The 19,533-nt window shown below is 31.5% G+C and overlaps 1 protein-coding gene across 1 annotated transcript in view; it reads right to left on the bottom strand.

Annotated features, from left to right (window-relative positions):
• LOC114324792 (nucleoredoxin-like) overlaps positions 1-19,533 on the bottom strand; it is a 206,164-nt gene that overhangs the window by 18,286 nt on the left and 168,345 nt on the right. The window contains exons 7-8 of the mRNA XM_028272639.2: positions 6,878-7,073; positions 5,789-5,879 (exon numbers count right to left, since the gene is read on the bottom strand). Of these exons, the coding sequence (XP_028128440.1) occupies positions 5,789-5,879; positions 6,878-7,073 (287 nt within the window). The remainder of the gene's footprint in view (positions 1-5,788; positions 5,880-6,877; positions 7,074-19,533) is intronic.

Below are 19,533 nucleotides of genomic sequence, written 5' to 3'. Positions count from 1 at the left end.
AAGGAAAAGTAAATTTTTAATTACAATTCGTGAAAGTCCTTAGTGTTGTTTGTTATAGGTATTTCAGTAAAATTATTGGAATTAAATATTGTTTAAACAATATTTGTGAAATATTGTTTAAACAATTGCATATGTTTAAAAATAATAAACTTTTATTCTCTAAGTTAAAATATATGAACAAAGAAAGTTTTTGCTAAAAAAAAGTGTTATTTCAAAGTACAGAGTATGTGTTTTTATTTTGAAATAAACTAGTTTATTTATGTATATTGAAATGTAAAAAAAATTAAAATTTATCAATCATTATCAAAGGTTATTGGAATGCCCAATCAGAGCAAACGTATCGGCTATCCTGCGCGTAGCAGCAAAAACTAATGTTTATTTAAAAAAATATTGACGTTGTGGTGGTTAACCGATTTTAATTCAGCGAATTGAAAATGCAAGGTACAGTATTCTTCTACACGTAAAAAAATATTCAACTTGCTGTCTACTTTATTTTCAGTGCTGCAACCTTTTGAAAAAATGAATTTTTTTTGCGAAAGCTGCATTGCAAAATTTATTTTGCAAAATCTATTAAACCAAGCTTAATGAAATTTACAGTAATATTTTACTATATCATAAAGTTTGTATTGATGAAATATGAAAGTCCTAAGTGAAGCATAAATGGTTGAAAATGTAAAATGCGAATACTTGTTTTTTTGTGGTTTTTTTTTCGAAATTATTGCTATTTTGCAACAATGGTGACAATTTTTAAAAGTTGTAAGAAATTCTATATTGTAGTAAATTTAATTACGCAACTTTTATGTTTGTGCAACTTTTCTCGGAAATGAACAATTTGAAAGTTATAATCAAAAAACGAAGAAAGAGATCGAATTTTTCCTTCATTTTTTGACATTTTGATTATTTAAACAATGTTCCGGACCTATTTGAGTAGGAGGATAGCTCAAATATTATTATATGAGTTATTTTCAAGCAATTTCTGCAAAAAAATATGAGTCACCTCTCACCATTCAAATGTACTAATATTTTTACAGATGCGCCCTGGTATATTTATAGGTACACATTTTCTGTTCTTTATTTTTCCAAATGTTTGTTATACTTCATGCTTGCTTATCTGAAATCCTTCTTCAGACTTTATTGTCTTTACTACTGAGCATAATGAGCCTTAGTATTTCATACTTCTCACTTATAAGTAGGGAGACATGGAAGGAGCCTCCACAAGAGCAGCAGGGTAACCACGCGATAAAACATAATTACTAACTACTGCTACCAGCATCCACTGAAATCAAAGTTGGAAGATAATTCATCCAGAACAAGGCCAAACCTATCAATAAGGAACGGAAAAATCAAAGGTTCTTATCGGAATCAACACTGACAATGGCATCTATAAATATCAAGGCAATACATAACACAAAATTTTAAATACAGGCAGAATACTGTAAAGAAAATAACCTGGACATCCTGCGCATCCAGGAAACACATAGAGGAGGAATACAGAGATGCCCTGGCAACCCAGGAATACGCCTCACCCTCTAAATATCGCACAAAATGTACGATAATGCAATTTTTGTTAAGACACATGTATATAATATCATAATGACCGATCTAACGAATGAAGCTTGGACAGTAATAGTCACAGTGGAGATTGATAAATATACTATAACTTCCATACGTAAACCACCGTTAGTACCTTTACCTTCATTCCAACCAATAACGTTGTTATTGTTTTTGATATTAAGCTTTTATGAAATTATATGAAGTAACCACAAGAATTTTGCAGTAATTTTCTGTTTTTTTTATTCACTCTGTACATACCTCTTTAGATTATTAAGTAAGCCAGGGTGGTCTTGCTGGAAAAACCCATCTTGACTGCAACATCAAGTGTCTTTCTTATTTGGTGTCAACATTCTTCTTGAGAAATTACAATGATTCTTAACTTCTTAGTTTTATGTGGATAGTTCTCAGTATAAACCCAAACCGCCCAAACGGTACATAAGCACCTACTTCAGAGTTGTTGGTACTCTTGAAATATTTTTTTAAGACTCGCATAAACGATGAGTGGCTGGTATTGGTTCAGTGTAATGTACAAGAAAAATGGTAAATTCAATCGTGACAGAAAAGTCTACATAAAAAACCAAGCGATTTAATTATACTGTTACCTACTATTACCATCTGATCCATGATTATAATTCTTAATATAATTATCAAACGACTAAACTAACCTAAAGCTAAGGATTTACGTCAAAATTTTTCGTTAAATAATGGGTACCCTTTTTCTTCGTGTACCATGCATGTCCTTTCAGAACGTTGTTTACCATCATAGCTATCTTAATTTTATTCACTGCCATCCTAAATAGCATGCTTGTATCAACACCATACCAATCTCGCAAGTTCTTCAACCATGGAGTTCTTCTTCATCCTGGACTGCGTTTGGCTGCTATTTTCCCTTGCATAATATGTATTTTGTAGCAACCTATATTTCGAACCTGTTATTATATGTCCGAAATACTCGAACTTTCTCTTCTTTATACTTTTTATAATCTCAGTAGTCTTACTAAGACGTTTAAGTATTGTGAAGTTTCGGGTCTCCTCCACCCAATAAGCTTTTAAAACTTTTCTATAGCTCTACATTTCAAAAGCCTTGCGGCGAAGTAGATGGATTCGAGTTCCATGGACGGGTCGCCGCTCGAATGTTTTGATTCTAGATGAAAATAAACCTCGTCAACGTCTCTCTAGTAGTGTTTACTCTACCGTTTTAAAGTTATTTTGTCATAAAGTGGTTGCAGTAATCATACAATGGGAAGGTAAGTGGCCCGAGGAAGGTCCCAGAGTGAACACCAATGGACCAAGAGCTAGCAACGTCGGGAAAACAGTGATTTTAAGACCCTTGGTTTTTTAATATATTATTCCCTATGCTTCCTTGAACACCTTACCGGCCATCTAGCTACTGAGACAGGTTGCGTTCATTACGGTTAGCGCACCTGTACCGGTAAATATATCGAATTTAAAATTATTTTAAGACGAAAAAATTTTTTGCCATTACTTTTTAAACATTATTAGAAATATGAATTATAATTGCCAGGCATTTCTGTGGTTGCTAAATATGCGCCAGGCGCTATTTTTTATAAATAATAATTGAAAAATTTAAATCATTTTAGTAATTTGTTTGAAATTTTAATATTATATTATTTACACATAAATAAATCCAAAATTAATTTGCCAGGAATTAATTCGGTTGCATTCGTCAGCCAGATGGATTTAAAATCATAAAAATAATGTGTATTTTCAGCAAAACGATCGCTGGTTGGGTTAAGAAACTAGACAAACAAAAGATACGACAATTTCGGGGGTGAATGTTGTCCGCACATGTTATTAAGATGGGTCAGTCACAATAAATTCACAGTTTGTTAACGATTCTTGTCGAGTTTCTATTTAGTGAAAAGTAATTGTGATACAATATAATGGCAAATAAAATACAATGCGTGTTTCGCAAGGAAAAAAACGAGAATGTAATAACTTTTGTGGATGAAAAACTATTAAAGTGCAAAGAAGTTTTGAGTGCGCGTATTAAATAATAATATAATTTAAAATATAATAATGTACAGTTACCGGACCAAGTGAATACCACTGATGGATACCATAAAAAATGTTACAATTCTTTTGCAGCCTTAATGGCTAAGTATCGTAACATATCTGACATTAATTCAGTTTAGTCAAATCTTCGTCATACATCAAGTTCTTCGCTGTCAAGTGTGAGGGACACTGTTTTAGATAGTGATGAATTTTCCAATTTATCGTCGACAGGTTTTTCTGATACATCTAGTTCTAAGACATTATTACCAAAAACTTCAATTAGTATAAGTGAAACAGTGGCTTATGACGAGGCTTCTTCAAGTTCATGTATCAATTCAAATTTCCAAGAAACAAACTTTTGTCCTGAAATCCCGCCGATTGATGATCATCAGTCAACAGACACAGGTAATAAAAGAATATGTTTTTATTGTGGAAAAGATCGAAAACAATTGAAGTGTAAGAAACAAATTTTACATTTATGTAATGATGTAAAGATATGATAAAATAACAGAGTGGGTAAAAAAATTACATTCCTGTCTTTTATTCCTGTCTCTTTCCGCCAGTCTACTCTACCGCTATCTTTCTGTAATAATTAATATATTACTGGAATACCCTACAACTTTAATTTGATCTGGCTGATGACTGCAACCGAGCTAATGTCTGGCAAATTAATTTTGCATTTATTTATGTGTTAATAATATAATATTAAAATTACAGACATACTAAGATGATTTAAATTTTTTATTATTATTTATAATAAATAGCGTCTGGCGCGCATTTAGCAACCAAAGAAATATCTGGCAATTATAATTTATGTTTCTAATAATGTTTAAAAAGTAATGACAAAAAAATTTTTCGTCTTAAACTAATTTCAAATATATTTACCGGTATCTTTTGTTTGTCTTATTTCTTAATACAGCCAGCATGCGTTTTGCTGAAAATATATATCATTTTAAACGATTTTAAATCCATCTGGCTGATGACTGCAACCGAGTTAATGTCTGGCAAATTAATTTTGCATTTATTTATGTATTAATAATATAATATTAAAATTACAGACATACTGAAATGATTTAAATTTTTCTATTATTATTTATAATAAATAGCGTCTGGCGCGCATTTAGCAACCACAGAAATGTCTGGCAATTATAATACATGTTTCTAATAATGTTTAAAAAGTAATGACAAAAAAACTTTTCGTCTTAAACTAATTTTAAATATATTTACCTCTATCTTTTGTTTGTCTTATTCCTTAACACAGCCAGCGTACGTTTTGATTAAAATATATATCATTTTAAACGATTTTAAATCCATCTGGCTGATGACTGCAACCGAATTAATGTCTGGCAAATTAATTTTGCATTTATTTATGTGTTAATAATATAATATTAAAATTACAGACATACTAAAATGATTTAAATTTTTCTATTATTATTTATAATAAATAGCGACTGGCGCGCATTTAGCAACCACATAAATGTCTGGCAATTGTAATTCGTGTTTCTGATAATGTTTAAAAAGTAATGGCCAAAAAATTTTCGTCTTAAGATAATTTTAAATTCGATATATTTACCTGTAAAGGTGTGCTGCGCGGTAATGAACGCAACCTGTTTCAGTAGCCAGATGACCGGGAAGGTGTTCGAGGATTCATAGGGAATAATATATTAAAGAATCAGCTGTCTTAAAATACTTTCTCGAAAACGTTGATAGCCATTTAGACTATAGCGTCTGGCACGCATTTAGCAACCACAGAAATGTCTGGCAATTATAATTCATATTTCTAAGAATGTTTTCCAAGTAATGGCAAAAAAATTTTCGTCTTAAAATAATTTTAAATGCGATATATTTACCTGTATAGTGCGCTGTGCAGTAATGAATGCAACCTGTCTCAGTAGCCAGATGGCCGGTAAGGTGTTCTAGGATGCATAGGGAATAATATATTAAAGAATCAGCTGTCTTAAAATAGTTGCTCGAAAACGTTGCCTAGCTCTTAGACCACAACGCCGCAGATCTCAGCGACAGGCAGGCATTAAAAAAAGCTTCTCAGTAAATAGTATACTGAGGCAGTATACATTAAGGGATGACCGCGACCAGTGGGGAAATATTATTAATGAAAATATCCGAACTGCTAAGTCTCAATGATGATCTACAACATCTGCGAAGATGTTAATGATTATGCAGCTGATGATGATGATGATGATGATGATAATATACTTACCCACAAATAGAACGACGGCAGGATAATCGTAGAGTTTTGTCAAATAGCGCTCTGTTAATATGTTGACTGGTCTTGGTTTCCAAGGAAAATACTAAAAGAGAAAAGTGTAATTTTATAAATATAAAGAATGTAGTATACTTCAGCAATAATTAAAAAATGGTAGCTAAATAATACGAAAAGTGAAAAAGGAAATTAAGTAGAAATGAATCTTCTAGAAGTACAGTAAAATCTGTAAATTCATAAAGTCTATATTCATGTCAAAAAAAAAGAGGATCACTAACCGTATGCAGCAATTCTGAAACCATTTCTTTTATTCCTCATGCAAGTAAAGTCAGATTTCTAGTTCCGGAGATAGACGATGAACAATGTGAATTCGTACCAGGAAAAGGAACGCGTGAGCAGATATTGGATACCAGGCAGATAACAGAAAAAGCCAAGGAATACAAAATACCAATGTTGCTCTTTTACGTAGATTACACAAAGATTTATGAGTGAGTAAAATGGGATTCGCTCTGGCATATAATGAGAAATATGGGAGTACTAACCACATAGTTAACCTAATAAGAAATCTGTGTGATAAAAACTCCAATACCGGAAAAACGAAGATAGTGATCCTAGACATGGCAAATAATAATCTACTAAATACACCAAGTGGACAATTTCGAAGTAGTAGTAGACAGATTTGTATATCTGAGTTCCCTGATAACCAATAATGCAACAGTAGCAGATAAATTAATGAAAATATGGAAAGACCGAACAAGAACCAGAGATACCGCTCAGGTTCGTCAATGCCCTTATTTTTCCATTGCTATGTACGCAACTGAAGCATGGACTCAAAAATTTATAGAAGTAGAATTTTCTACATTGATAGAATCCCCAGAAGAACACGAACCATCAGAGTATTGGTAGTAGAATGAAAGACAAAAGGCCGGATACGAAGAGGAAGGTCTCCAACATAATTCTGGTGAAAAAATCCATACATCAAGTCGCCCATATGGCTCAGGATTGTAGTCAATGGAGACAGCAAGCAAACACTATTTAAAGTGTACCACATTGCGACAAGAGCTCAAGGAATAAGGAGTTACTTACCTGTGCTGTTGGATCTTCTGCTAATTCTGTCCTTGCATCCATTGTAATAATATGACCATTGCTGTCTAAAAGTAGCAACGTGGGAATTCCCCGGATACCATAGAGCTGCGCTAATTCTGCCCTTACAGCCGTCTGTTGGAATGGTATTGACAACCAAGGCATGGTTTCAACGTAGGCTCTAAATGAGTCGGCACTCCTAAAAGTAAATAAGAAAAATTAACATCTAAAAAAATAAAAACTATAAATATATAGAAGTACATTTTCTATACTGACATTGTATTTTTCTCTACAGTAAAATTCATAGCAGATTCTCACGAAACAGCTGGAAGAGAACCATTTGCTAGACGAGGGGAGTCCTTCATGCAACAGGTAAATATTTTATTTAGTGAATAACATATCTATAGATATACTCATGGGCGGATCAGTAAGTCTGTGACTTTTTGAATGAAATACAAGTTTTTATATAAAAATGTATTTCACTTTTCAACATAGTGTCCTTTGTTTTTTTCTTATCCCTTTCGAAAATATGGTTTGTCGAGGTCATCAAATAGGCATTTGTTTGTGAGAAGATTTCATGTTTGGAGTCAAATCTCCGCCTTCCGCCGAGCCAATTTTTTAAGTTTGGAAACAAAAAATATTCACTTGGAGCTTAATCTAGAGAATTAGCCCGATAAGGGCGCAATTCGTAGGCTACTTAATAGATTTTTGCCATGGAAACTGCACATGTGTGCACCCTTGCGTTGTCCTGGCGTCCTACTGGAGAAGAACTTTTTCTTGGTCAAATGCGTTCATTTTTTTTTCAATTTCTCATTGACTCGATTCAATAAGTTGGTATAATATTCTCCACTGATTGTTTTCCCCTTTTTGAAGGTAGTCAATGTGGATTATACAGCGTGCATCCCAAAAAACGGTCGCCATAATTTTATTGGATGACAAACCCACCTTTGACTTATTTGGAGCCGATTCACCCCAAGAAACCCACTGTTTTGACTGCTGTTTGGTCTCCGGTGTGTTTTAATGGAGCCACATTTTGTCAACAGCTACGAAACGGTGCAAAAACTCGTCTCTAGTGTGTCGTTACAACGCCAAGGATTCATGTCAAATTGTCACACGGTTGCGTTTGTAGTCGATTGTGAGCAAACGAGGCACCCATCTTGCAAAAAGCTTTCTCATACCTAAATGAGCATTCAAAATTTAATTCACTGAACCAGGTGAAATGCCTATGGCTTCCACAATCTCTCTCACTTACAATCTTAGACCGACTAAAACCATATCGTGAATTTTCTCAATTTTTTCAGGTGTAGAGACCCCAACTCTGGGAACGTTCTGGGCATCCAGAACGTTCTGCATCTTCCGTGCTTGTACGGCTACAACGAAATTTAGTGAACCACTTCTTTACCATGAAAGTTTAGCTTTGGTTTGAGTGATGGTTGAGTAATAATATTCTTTAAAAATGTTTGCATATTTGCGCCAAGTTTGTGCATAAATACGCACATATTTGTTCTGTTTTCTGTTGCGTATATTCCAGTCTTTAGCTATCACACACATATTTCATACTGGTCAATATACTTGTAAGAATTAATTGTTATAAACAATTAAAAAATTATTTGAATATTTTAATAAACCTACACACAACTAGAGATGCATTAAGTCAAACTAGTTTGATTTTACTCAACAAACTTGACTTGATTTCGATATCTTTAGGTTTGAGTTGAAATCAAACTTCTTTAAACAGTTTGAAGTTTGAATATCATATTGCGCAACGTGTTTATTTCCAATTCTAATTGAGCGCGCTCTAAAAATCTAATTGGAAAGCCAAGAAAGCGCTAAGAAGAAACAGTAAACTGCGACGCACAAGCCCTTTTAGGAGTCCGTGTATGGAGAAGAGCAGCCACAGACAAGCAAGGGTGAAGGCAAAAAATAAAGGAGGCCCAGGCTCAATTTGCGCTGTAGTGCCGTAGAAGAAGAAGAAGAATTGAGAGCGTACTGTCTTTTGTTTTGAGTTATTTGGACAGACCTGCACCTGTACTCTGCTACTCCGTAAATTAGATATAATTCATATTTATAAGTACATATATTATTATGCTTGGCTTGTTTGTCACGTTCGTTTTGAAGTGTATGCTTTGTGCGATAATATCTGAACCTTAACCTCTTTTAGCTCAGAATATGTACCAGAACAAAAAATTGAGTATGATCGTGTTGGTATTCAAACTGCAAAAATAAGAAAAAAAAAATCTGTAGACGAAGCAAAATTAATTAAGAAAAACAAATATACCAATTTACTTGATGTTGCGGCAGGCGATTGCAAAGCAATGAAAATTTCAAAGTGTATATTATGCAAAAATAAAGAACAACGGTTATAAAATGACAAATGGTGGAACTAGTTCTTTAAAACGACATCTGATGCGAAGACAAAAAATTCATTGAACCTACTGTGACAAAAATATATTATGTTTTATTTTGTTTCTTCATAAATTTTTGTTGAAGTAGACTAAACTACACTTGGCATGATAACAAAACCATCCAACGAATTTTTTGTTGTAATCTAGTAACACTCAAATAAAAATATAATAAAGTGATATGGTTGACCAATTATCACCGATTACCGATAATACAATACTTACCAGCAAGCAATTTTACGCATAAATGAATCATTTTCTTGAATTTATGACTCTTATTTTGACTTGAATGACTTTCCTTATCAAGTCTTTTTTATATGGGAGTTATGGGACTCATTATATTTTTAATTTTGTTATGTTAATTGACAAAATTTCTATCTCGACAAAAAAGTAGATGTATCTACTAAATAAATTATTTTTCAAACTCTTTCAAACTAGTTTGACAAACAGTTTGAATTTTCAAACCTGCAATCACTGATCAGTTTGATTTGACCTGGATTCTTTGTCAGAAGGATTGATTTGAGTTTGACTTGAAATTATGTCAAATTCAAGTTAATTTCAAATATTCAAGTCAAACTTGTACAACTCTACACACAACAGACAACATTAATTGCCAAAAAGAAATTTACAGTCTAACTTTATAGACCAACTAAAACTTTGCACACTATATTTATTGTTGTACACAAAGCTGTGTAACAATTACAATTGTGCAATTAGAAGTTATTGTTAGCGGAAAATATATACGGCATGGTGCACGGGTGCGACACAAAGCCTAATTTACTAAACCAAAATCCCTTCCAACCCCTGCTCGTTCTTGTGAATATCAAATTCCTCAATACCCTTAATTAAACTTTATTCGACTATTACCAGACAAATTAAGGCGGAATGTATATTTGAAGGGGAGATGGGAAGTTAGTTTTGGTGAAGTTATACAAGCAGATAGAAATTTAATATGAGTTTGTCGTTCAAAGATGTGATTAACAAATTTAATAGTCTTGATCTTCTCCTTTTCTTTTGGTGTGTCCCCATCTCTTCTATTCTCATCTATTCTCCTTCTTGTTGTAGGACATAGTCCTGTTTGTTTTATCATCCTAGCTCTTGTGATGGTGATGGAAAGTTGTGATACCGCCTTTTACCTTACTATTAGGAAGACCCCTCAGTCTTCCTAATGGTAAGTATCTTCTTCTTCTTCTTCTTCTTCTTCTTCTTCTTCTTCTTCTTCTTCTTTTTCTCCTTCTTTTTCTTCTTCTTCTTTTTCTTCTTCTTCTTCTTCTTCTTCTTATAATAGGCATATTGGCCTGTTCCTTACTGAGTTTGACTGCCAGCTATCTCGCCACCTTTTAAAGGGCCTTCGTTTGGTAAGTATCGAATTTATGTATTTTGGCCCATTTTGAGATTCTTCCTGGGTTCTTAGTACTTTCATTTCTTTGGTTGCCTATCTGGCTATGTCCTTTCATTTAGATCTCTCCTGTGCACTTCTTCTCCATTTTCTTATGTTTATATTTACAGGTCTTCTTCCACGTCATCCTACCAGCTCGTTCTGGACCTTCCATTTTTTCGTCTTCCTTTCGTCTGCTTTTGCATCTTCTTATCTTTTGACATTTTTTTATGAGTGGTTTACAGCTTCGAGTTTCACTATACAGAGTGAGTTTTATGTATGGAAACACTCAATTAGCTCGGAAACGGCTTGCTATAGTGGCAATTACATTGTTGTCAGATTTTTCCTTTTTCTGGAAATTGAATGAACTTTCTTATTTCAAATAAAAAACCCTGTATATTTTTTGTGTTTTGAAGTCCTAAAGAAATACTGACTATTTTTCATGTTATATTCCCTATACCTAGATGCCATAATTTCGGAGGTATTGCTACATTTGCTAAAAAAAAATTTTAAACAAATTATAAAAATGAAATTTTTTCGGCTCAGGTAAATATTATTTTAGATTTTTTGGATCATTGTGAACAAAAAAGATATTTTGTAATTTTTCTATAAATTTAATCGTTTCCGAGTTATAAACAATTTAAAACTGAAAAAAATCGGATAATGACGGTTTTCAAGGTTCAAAAATACAAATAAAAATTATTAGTTTTGAAACTACGTAGTACCCAAATTCAAGTTCAAGCCTTATTTTACCAGATATCGATAAGTAATTTGAACTTGTTTTATACTAAAATATTTTTTTTTAGTTGTTAATGCAGCCCGCCCGATCGCCCATCCTCTCATATGCGCTTTATTAACAAATTAAAAAGCGATATTTTAGAATAAAACGTACCAAAAACTCTTATGGCCAGCTCCTAGAAAAAGGATAGAGCTAGAATTTAGGTACTTCGTAATTTTTAAAATTATATTTTTTATTTGTGTTTTTGAACCTTGAAAATCGTCATTATTCGATTTTTTTTTTCAGTTTTAAAGCGTTTATAACTCGAAAACGATTGATTTTATAGAAGAATTACAAAAGATCTTTTTTGTTCCCAATTATCCAAAGAACCTAAAGTAATATTTATCCGAACCGAAAAAATCGATTTTTATAATTTGTTTAAAGTTGTTTTTTTAAAATAAATGTAGCAATAACTCCGAAATTGTGGCATTTAGGTATAGGGAAGATAACACGGAAAATAGTCAGTATTTCTTCAGGACTTCAAAACGCAAAAATATACAGGGTGTTCTATTCGAAATAAGAAAGTTCATTAGATTTCCCGAAAAACGGAAAATCTGACAACAATGTAATTGCCACTATAATATCGGCCGCCTCAGAAAACCCTTACCCACCAAAATCTATAAAAATTGTGCAAGCCGCTTCCGAGATAATTGAGTGTTTCCATACATAAAACTCACTCTGTATATTGGAATTATTACAAAACAAATATTCTGAGTGTGGCTTAAAAACGAAAATAGAAAGGGTTTCTCAGGGACCCCTTGCCGGTTTATGTGAAGTTTCGTCTCAATTTGTTGTGATTGTTGTGTGTTGTTGTCTATTATTTTCCAACATTTGATCACTTATTTGTATATTTTGCTTCTTGAAATATGACATTCAATATCAACTTGAGAAAGAAACAGTTTGATTTGTCTGTAATGACCGAAGATGAAATCCATGAACTTTGGATTCTGTTGAAATGGAATGAAAAAAAAAAGCAAAACATCCCATTGATGACATTCGCGTCGACAGTATTGATCACTTTCCACTTTAGCTCAGCAAAGAGGGTGGTAAAAAAAATGTAAATTTTGTAAAGTGTTGGAATAGGGTTCGAGTGCTAGCTCATTTGAAAGGTTATTCAATTCCCTATTCAGTAATATAAACATTAACATGATTAATTATACAGGTGTCCAAAAAATTTTTTATATAAATTAATTGACACAAAAAGAAGAATGTATGTTATTTATTTAATTCAAAATACATTCTACTGCTGTCAGAAAACAGAAATAAATGTTTATTGAACAAATAAACATTACTTTTCACTAAAATTCAATGTTAAAGCTGCCACCCATCTGCCTCTTGGCAGTTTGAACATTGAAATTAAGCAAAAATCAATGTTTATTTGTGCAATAAACTTTTATTTCTGCTTTCTAACAGCAGTAAAATGTATTTTAAATTAAATAAATTACATACATTCTTTTTTCTGTCAATTAATTTAATTAAAAAAAATATTTGTTTATTCACCCTGTATAAATAATTATCTTAATGCTTTTATTACTGAGTAGAGAATTGAATGAGCTTTCAAATTAGCTAGCACACGGCCTCTATTCTCATTTAAAACAATGGTCGATTACGTCATCACGCCCAGATATATGACGTCACTAGTATGTTATATATGTCAAAAAAAATATTGTAAAAATCGAATAACTATTGTATTTTACATTTTTTCCTAATTCTGTAAATAAAACAGTGTACAGGGGGGTCAAAATATAGCGAATAACCCTGTACATCAACTGGGGCCGACCGACCGGCTCTGTCCCGTCATACAGCTGACCGACTATAATAACTTTTATTTATATTCAATTTAGAATGTGTGTACTGATTTTCAGCCTTAGTAAATTTATTGCATTGCCTTCGTAGGAAAGCAACTTTGATAACCTATCAGTAACCTCTGTTCTGCATTTCGCTTGACCGACCGCAGTATGTTTCTCTACACAATCACAGTAATCAACTGTGAAAAAACTAGTTTTAGTAAATTCGGAGAGATTTTTCGGCGCTGCCTCTTCGTCTATTAATTATACATCCGGGAGTGGGCGGGGATGACAGTTTTCATTATACTGCATACATAATCCAAATCAGCTATAAAAATGGGTGTTTCCTTATAAGATTTCAAAGTTTCCCTTACCCCATTTCCAGGGGTGGAGAAGGGGGTCGTGTTTAATGTCATTCTATAGATTTTTGAAAAATATTAAACGCGTGTTTTTAGTTGCTGTTCTTTGGAACTATATTTCTTGAAATATATTAGACCATCTCCAAAATTCACCTAGGGTATCAGAATAAATCGTATTTTTCCGATTATAGCACCATTCCATCAACAATTCGAATACATGTCTCCAACAATATAAACAATCCAAATCTGTAATGAATAATGTCCATATTTTAAGATTTCAAAGTTATCTCCGTCCTACTCCCAGGGTGGTGGACTGTGAAGGGTCGTGTTTGGTATCATTCGATAGATTTTTTAAAAATATTGAGCACGTGTTTTTTATTTCGCGATCGGATGTAAATTTCGCGAAATACTCAACAATCCCGTTTTTTAACACACCTGGACCTCGATTTTTGACCCTTCGCTTCGTTATCGAACGTATTCGCTTCGTATCTGTTTAGTATATGAAGCGAATACGTTTGATAACGAAGCAAAGGGTCAAAAATCGAGGTCCATGTATATTACAGTATTTTGTTTTGAATTACCAAATATACGCTCTGAGCTTCGCTGGTGTCGCTCCCAGCGGATTACTAATTCAACTTTCACCGGTAATTTTTAAATTTATTATTTAATTGTTTTCGCTTAATATTTACAACGCTAAATAGTTATTTATGATATAAGTGTTAAAAGTACGCGTTTAAGGCACGCATGTGAAAGTTTCTTGCCTTAAAAATGTACTTTTTAACACGCATATCATAAAATATTTTTTCTACAAACGTAATTACAGGATCTACGTTAATCTACAAAAATTTTACTAGCATTCCATTTTTATATTTTTTTGACATTAAATCAAAATTGCCTATACGCTCAATACGAATTGCAGTGCCATAAAAATTTTAAAGCACTAGTGCCTTAAAGTAGCATTTTTAACGCTCGTATGGAGTGCTAAAAATTGCATTTTTAACACGGTTGTAGAAAAAAGTAATTAAAGTGTAATAGATTTTTTAAGATTTTGCTAATCATTTTGACGTTCTATTGATGAAATAATAATTTCTTACTTCGGATACTTTCACAATTATCGTGTAGATGGCGCTAAGATTAATAGATTAATTTATAATTCGGAACATTAAAAAAACGTAAATTCAGTATTTAAAACGTAAGTATATTTAAGGTAAAAATATATACCACAGCTTTGACCAACTAATATTTTTTATGATTAATGTTTTGAATTTTAAATTAATCACTTTGACATTTAGGTATGTCAAATTTCCAGTAAACGTTTACATACTTGTCACTACTGGCGCTCGCGAATTTATAAATATCCCCTCTACGTACGAGCTCACAGCGTATAGCCCTTTTTGTATATGTCAACGATTTGTATTTTTATTTAAACTTGTGTAACTGTTACTTAATATTATGTTGTAAAACCCGGTTTCCACCTCTACCAACCGGAGTTTAGCTTGTACCCTCTCTGCGCCTTCCTTCTGTATCCTTTCACATCCAGTGTTACTCCCGCCGAAATGTAATCAAGGACAAAGGATGCGTCAGATATAGTAATTGGTATAAAGGTCAAATACTGTGACATCTGTAGGGCGTAGGAAACACAAACGTTTAGGATTTGGAACCAGATTATCTGGATATGCAAACGAAATTTAATTTGAGTACAATGAAGGCGAATGATAAGCCAAAGGCCAGAGCTATTCGAGTAGTTGATTCCTAATCATGATAGTTTCCGTCTAGTTCTGCTAGAGTAACTTAGGACCATGACATGGTAGTCTGCAGTTTCTTGTTCCTATTTTTTAAAAAGGATGGTTTGACAGTTGCAGAGTGACTCGATCTAGACCTTTAAATATTTCTTTAGTTCCAGAATCCTAAGATGGACTTTACAAAACATAATAAGAGGTTTTCTGTAATATATTTACAAAAATAAAAAACCGCCAAACGCCGTAAAAATGAGTGGCGCATACAATATTCCAGCTACAAAAGATCTGATATGAATATTACGTGGCGCGAAAATGTATTCTCATTTAGATGCAAAATAAAATTCTAGCTTTATTTAAAAAGATTTTTCCATAATATTTGGTAAATTTGAAGTAAAACGCGCCACAAAAGAATAATAGAGTTTGATACAGTTTGAATTTTGAAGCTCTTTTGTGGCGCGTTTACTTCAAATTTAGGAATAGTCTAGTAAAATAAAATTACACTACATGTAAATCAAAATGTAAATTCGTACAGGTTGAAACCAATTTGATATCAAAGTTTAGGTGGGTACAAAAGATATTTTCAAGAAAGTATCCAAATCATATAAGGGGATCAATATTGAAATAATTAAAAAGGGGTCATTTTTGCAAAAAAATTACTTTTTTAACTGCTGAGGTTATTCAGTTACTAATGAAGGTCTATAGGATTGTTTTCTGCAAAGCCGAAGGGTAAATCTTTCACATAAGATTTACTAAATTAAATTTGACCCCCTATTTATTTAAATAATTATACATAAAACTTTAAAAACAAATTTGCAAAAAATTATTTTTAGCGTTTTAAATAAGCACTATAAAATATATTATTTTACAAGAAAATTTGCTCTATGTTATCATTATTAAATAAAAAAAAATTGGTCGAAAAGTATTTAATATTTTTTGAGATATTGAATTTGTTTATTAAATGTTACTCTATTTTCAAATGTAAAAACGCGGTTGTTGCCAAAGAAATATTCACCCGTATTAAATCTTATTATTTTTATTTTTATGTATATTTTCTATAAATGTATTGATAAATTAAAATTTTAATTAAACTTCCCCCTAAAATGGCATTTGAAAATTATTCAAATTTGTTTATAATTTGTTTTTTTAATAACGTCGCAAGGCATAAATATTTTGACATGCCGTTTCGATAACTCGGTTGCTGGAAATTTTTCAATAATTATCAAAATTTTTTCTTCTTTTTTCCTCTTCTTTTTTTTTCTTGGAGTTATATTACTACGGGCCCTTTTAGGGTTAAGTTTCATTAAGAATGTCGAATCTCTAAGTTTTAGATTCTAGACCTAAAAATATTAAGATTGGTCTAAAATCACTTAAATAAAATGTGGCTACTTACTGAGTTACAGGGTGTTTTATTTAAAAATTTAACAATTATTTTTACCAAGTACTTTCAAACTATTTGACGTATCCTTATCATACTTGACAGAAAGTGTGGGTACTATACAGTCTACTAAATTGTGATAAATAAAAGTTTCTAGCTACTGCCAGAGGCGTACGACAGGGAATAGTTAATGATTGACCCTTCCCAAATTCTACGCCACTGAGGGGATTACCATTTTAGCAAAATTTTTCGATTATCTAATACTTTTTATGTTAATAATATACTCTTTACTGGTAACGATTAGGTCATTAGTTTTCGAGATATTGGACGTTAAAAATAAAACAGCATAGTTATTTTGATTCATTCATTCATTCATTTTAAACTTCCAATATCTCTCAAACTGATGACCTTATCGATACCAATAAAGCTATTTACATACAAAGTATCGGAGAATCGAAAAATTACGCTAAAATAGTAATTCACTCAGTGGCGTAGAATTTGGGAAGGGTCAATAATTCACTATCCCCTGTCGTACGCCTCTGGCACTAGCTAGAAACGTTTATTAATCTCAATTTAGTAGGGTATATAATAGCCACACTTTCTGCCAAGTATGATAAGGATACGTCAAATAGTTTTAAAGTAGTTGGTAAAAATAATTTTTAAATTTTTAAATAAAACACCCTGTAACTCAGTAAGTAGCCACATTTTATTGAAGAGATTTTAGTTAAATCTTAATATTTTTAGGTCTAGAATCTACAACTCAGAGATTCGACATTCTTAATAAAATTTTATATTAAAAGGGCCCGTAGTAATATAACTCCAAGAAAAAAAAGAAGAAGAAAAAACGACAAAAAAAATTTGTTAATTAGTAAAAAATTCTCAGGAACCCAATTATCCAAACGGCATTTCAAAATACTCAATCCCCGCGACGTTATTAAAAAAAAACAAATTATAAACAAATTTGAATAGTTTTCAAATGCCATTTTAGGGGGCAGTTTAATTGAAATTTGAATTTATCATTACATTTATCGAAAATATACATAAAAATAAAAATAATGGGATCTTAATCAGGTGAATATTTCTTTGGCAACAACCACGTTTTTGCAATTGAAAATATAGTAACATTTAATAAACAAATTCAATATCTCAAAAAATATTAAATATTTTCGACCAATTTATTTTTAATTAATACTGGTAACATAGCGCAACTTACACCGTAAAATAAGATATTTTATAGTGCTTATTTAAAACGCTAAAAAAATTTTTTTGCAAATTTGTTTTTAAAGTTTTATATACAATTATTTAAATAAATAGGGGGTCGAATTTAATTTAGTAAGTCTTATGTGAAAGATTTACCCTTCAACTTTGCAGAAAAAAATCTCATAGACCTTCATTAATAAGTGAATTACCTCAGCAGTCAAAAAAGTATATTTTTTGCAAAAATGACCCCTTTTTAATTATTTAAACAATGATCCCCTTGTATGATTTGGATACTTTCTTGAAAATATATTTTGTACCCACCTAAAATTTGATATAAAATTTGTTTTAACCTGTACGAATTTACATTTTGACTTTTTTTTTATTTTATTAGGCTAGAAATGTTGTGGAAAAATATTTTTAAATAAAGCCATTTTATTTTGCATCAAAATGAAAATACATTTTCGCGCCACGTAATATTCATATACTATCTTTTGTAGCTGGAATATTGTATGCGCCACTCATTTTTACGGCGTTTAGCGGTTTTTATTCTTGTATCAGGAGTTTTTCAAAGTTATTTATAAATTAAATGTATTAATTTGAAAGCAATGTTTCTCGATTACACGTTAAGCTTTATAAATGGACGACTTAGTTGCATTATCTCCCAAATGATCTAGTGTCTATCAGTATATCTAAATTGAGTCATATTTCTGAGCTCGGTAACTTTTTAATGGTATAACCGATTTTCAAAATTAGACATGTGTTGGAAAGGTAATGATCAGTACTATTTTTTTTTTATTTATTTATTTTTATTTTTTATTTATTATTTATACATATGACCTGGCCTCTAGTGACTAATCCAGGTCGTTTTTTCCTGATGGGATTACAGATATTTTTTTTTATATTTTTACATTTTTTACTCAACTATTAAATCTATTTTTACAATAACAATTTGCCATAATCTCTTAATTACGTATAACAAACAAATTTAAATAAACAATTTAAAATATTTTTGGTACTATCAACTCCCTTCTAAGTTATAAAGACAGTCCCTCTATTTTCAGAAGAGAGTTGGTAGTTTTTTTTTTTTTTATTTTTTTTTTATTTTTATTAATTATGTATTGAATTATTATTTTTATTTATTTATTTTATATTGAATTATTATTATTATAATTGTAAATATCTATTTTTGAATTTATATTTTATTTTATTTATTTTAACTTTATCTTACTCAACTTCATCAGGGTTGGATTATTGGTTGTCTTCTTCTATTATTATAGATTTCTTGTTGTTTTTTTGATATTATTTGTGCGAGATTGTTTAATATTTCAAAATATTCTTCATTTTGTAATATATCTCTTATTTCAATTCTTTCTAATCTTCTTCTCATTTCTCTGTGTTCTTCATTTTCTATAGAATTTTCACAATGTAACACTATATGTTCTGGTGTACCTAGTTCTCCACATTCACAATATGCATCATCTTTTAAGTTAAATCTTTCCAAATATGTTGGGTACGGTCCATGTCCTGTTAAAAAGTGTATTAAACCTTGTTTTGGATTAAAATAATTTGGAATGTTTTCTAATATTGGTATAAAATTGTATAAACGTCTAGATTTTGTTGAATTTTCCCATTCATTTTGTC

Source organism: Diabrotica virgifera, chromosome 7 (genome assembly GCF_917563875.1).
Source record: "Diabrotica virgifera virgifera chromosome 7, PGI_DIABVI_V3a".
Lineage (NCBI taxonomy): Eukaryota > Metazoa > Arthropoda > Insecta > Coleoptera > Chrysomelidae > Diabrotica > Diabrotica virgifera.
The sequence above is the reverse complement of the archived record's forward strand: the minus strand, read 5'-3'. Positions and strand labels throughout refer to the sequence as shown.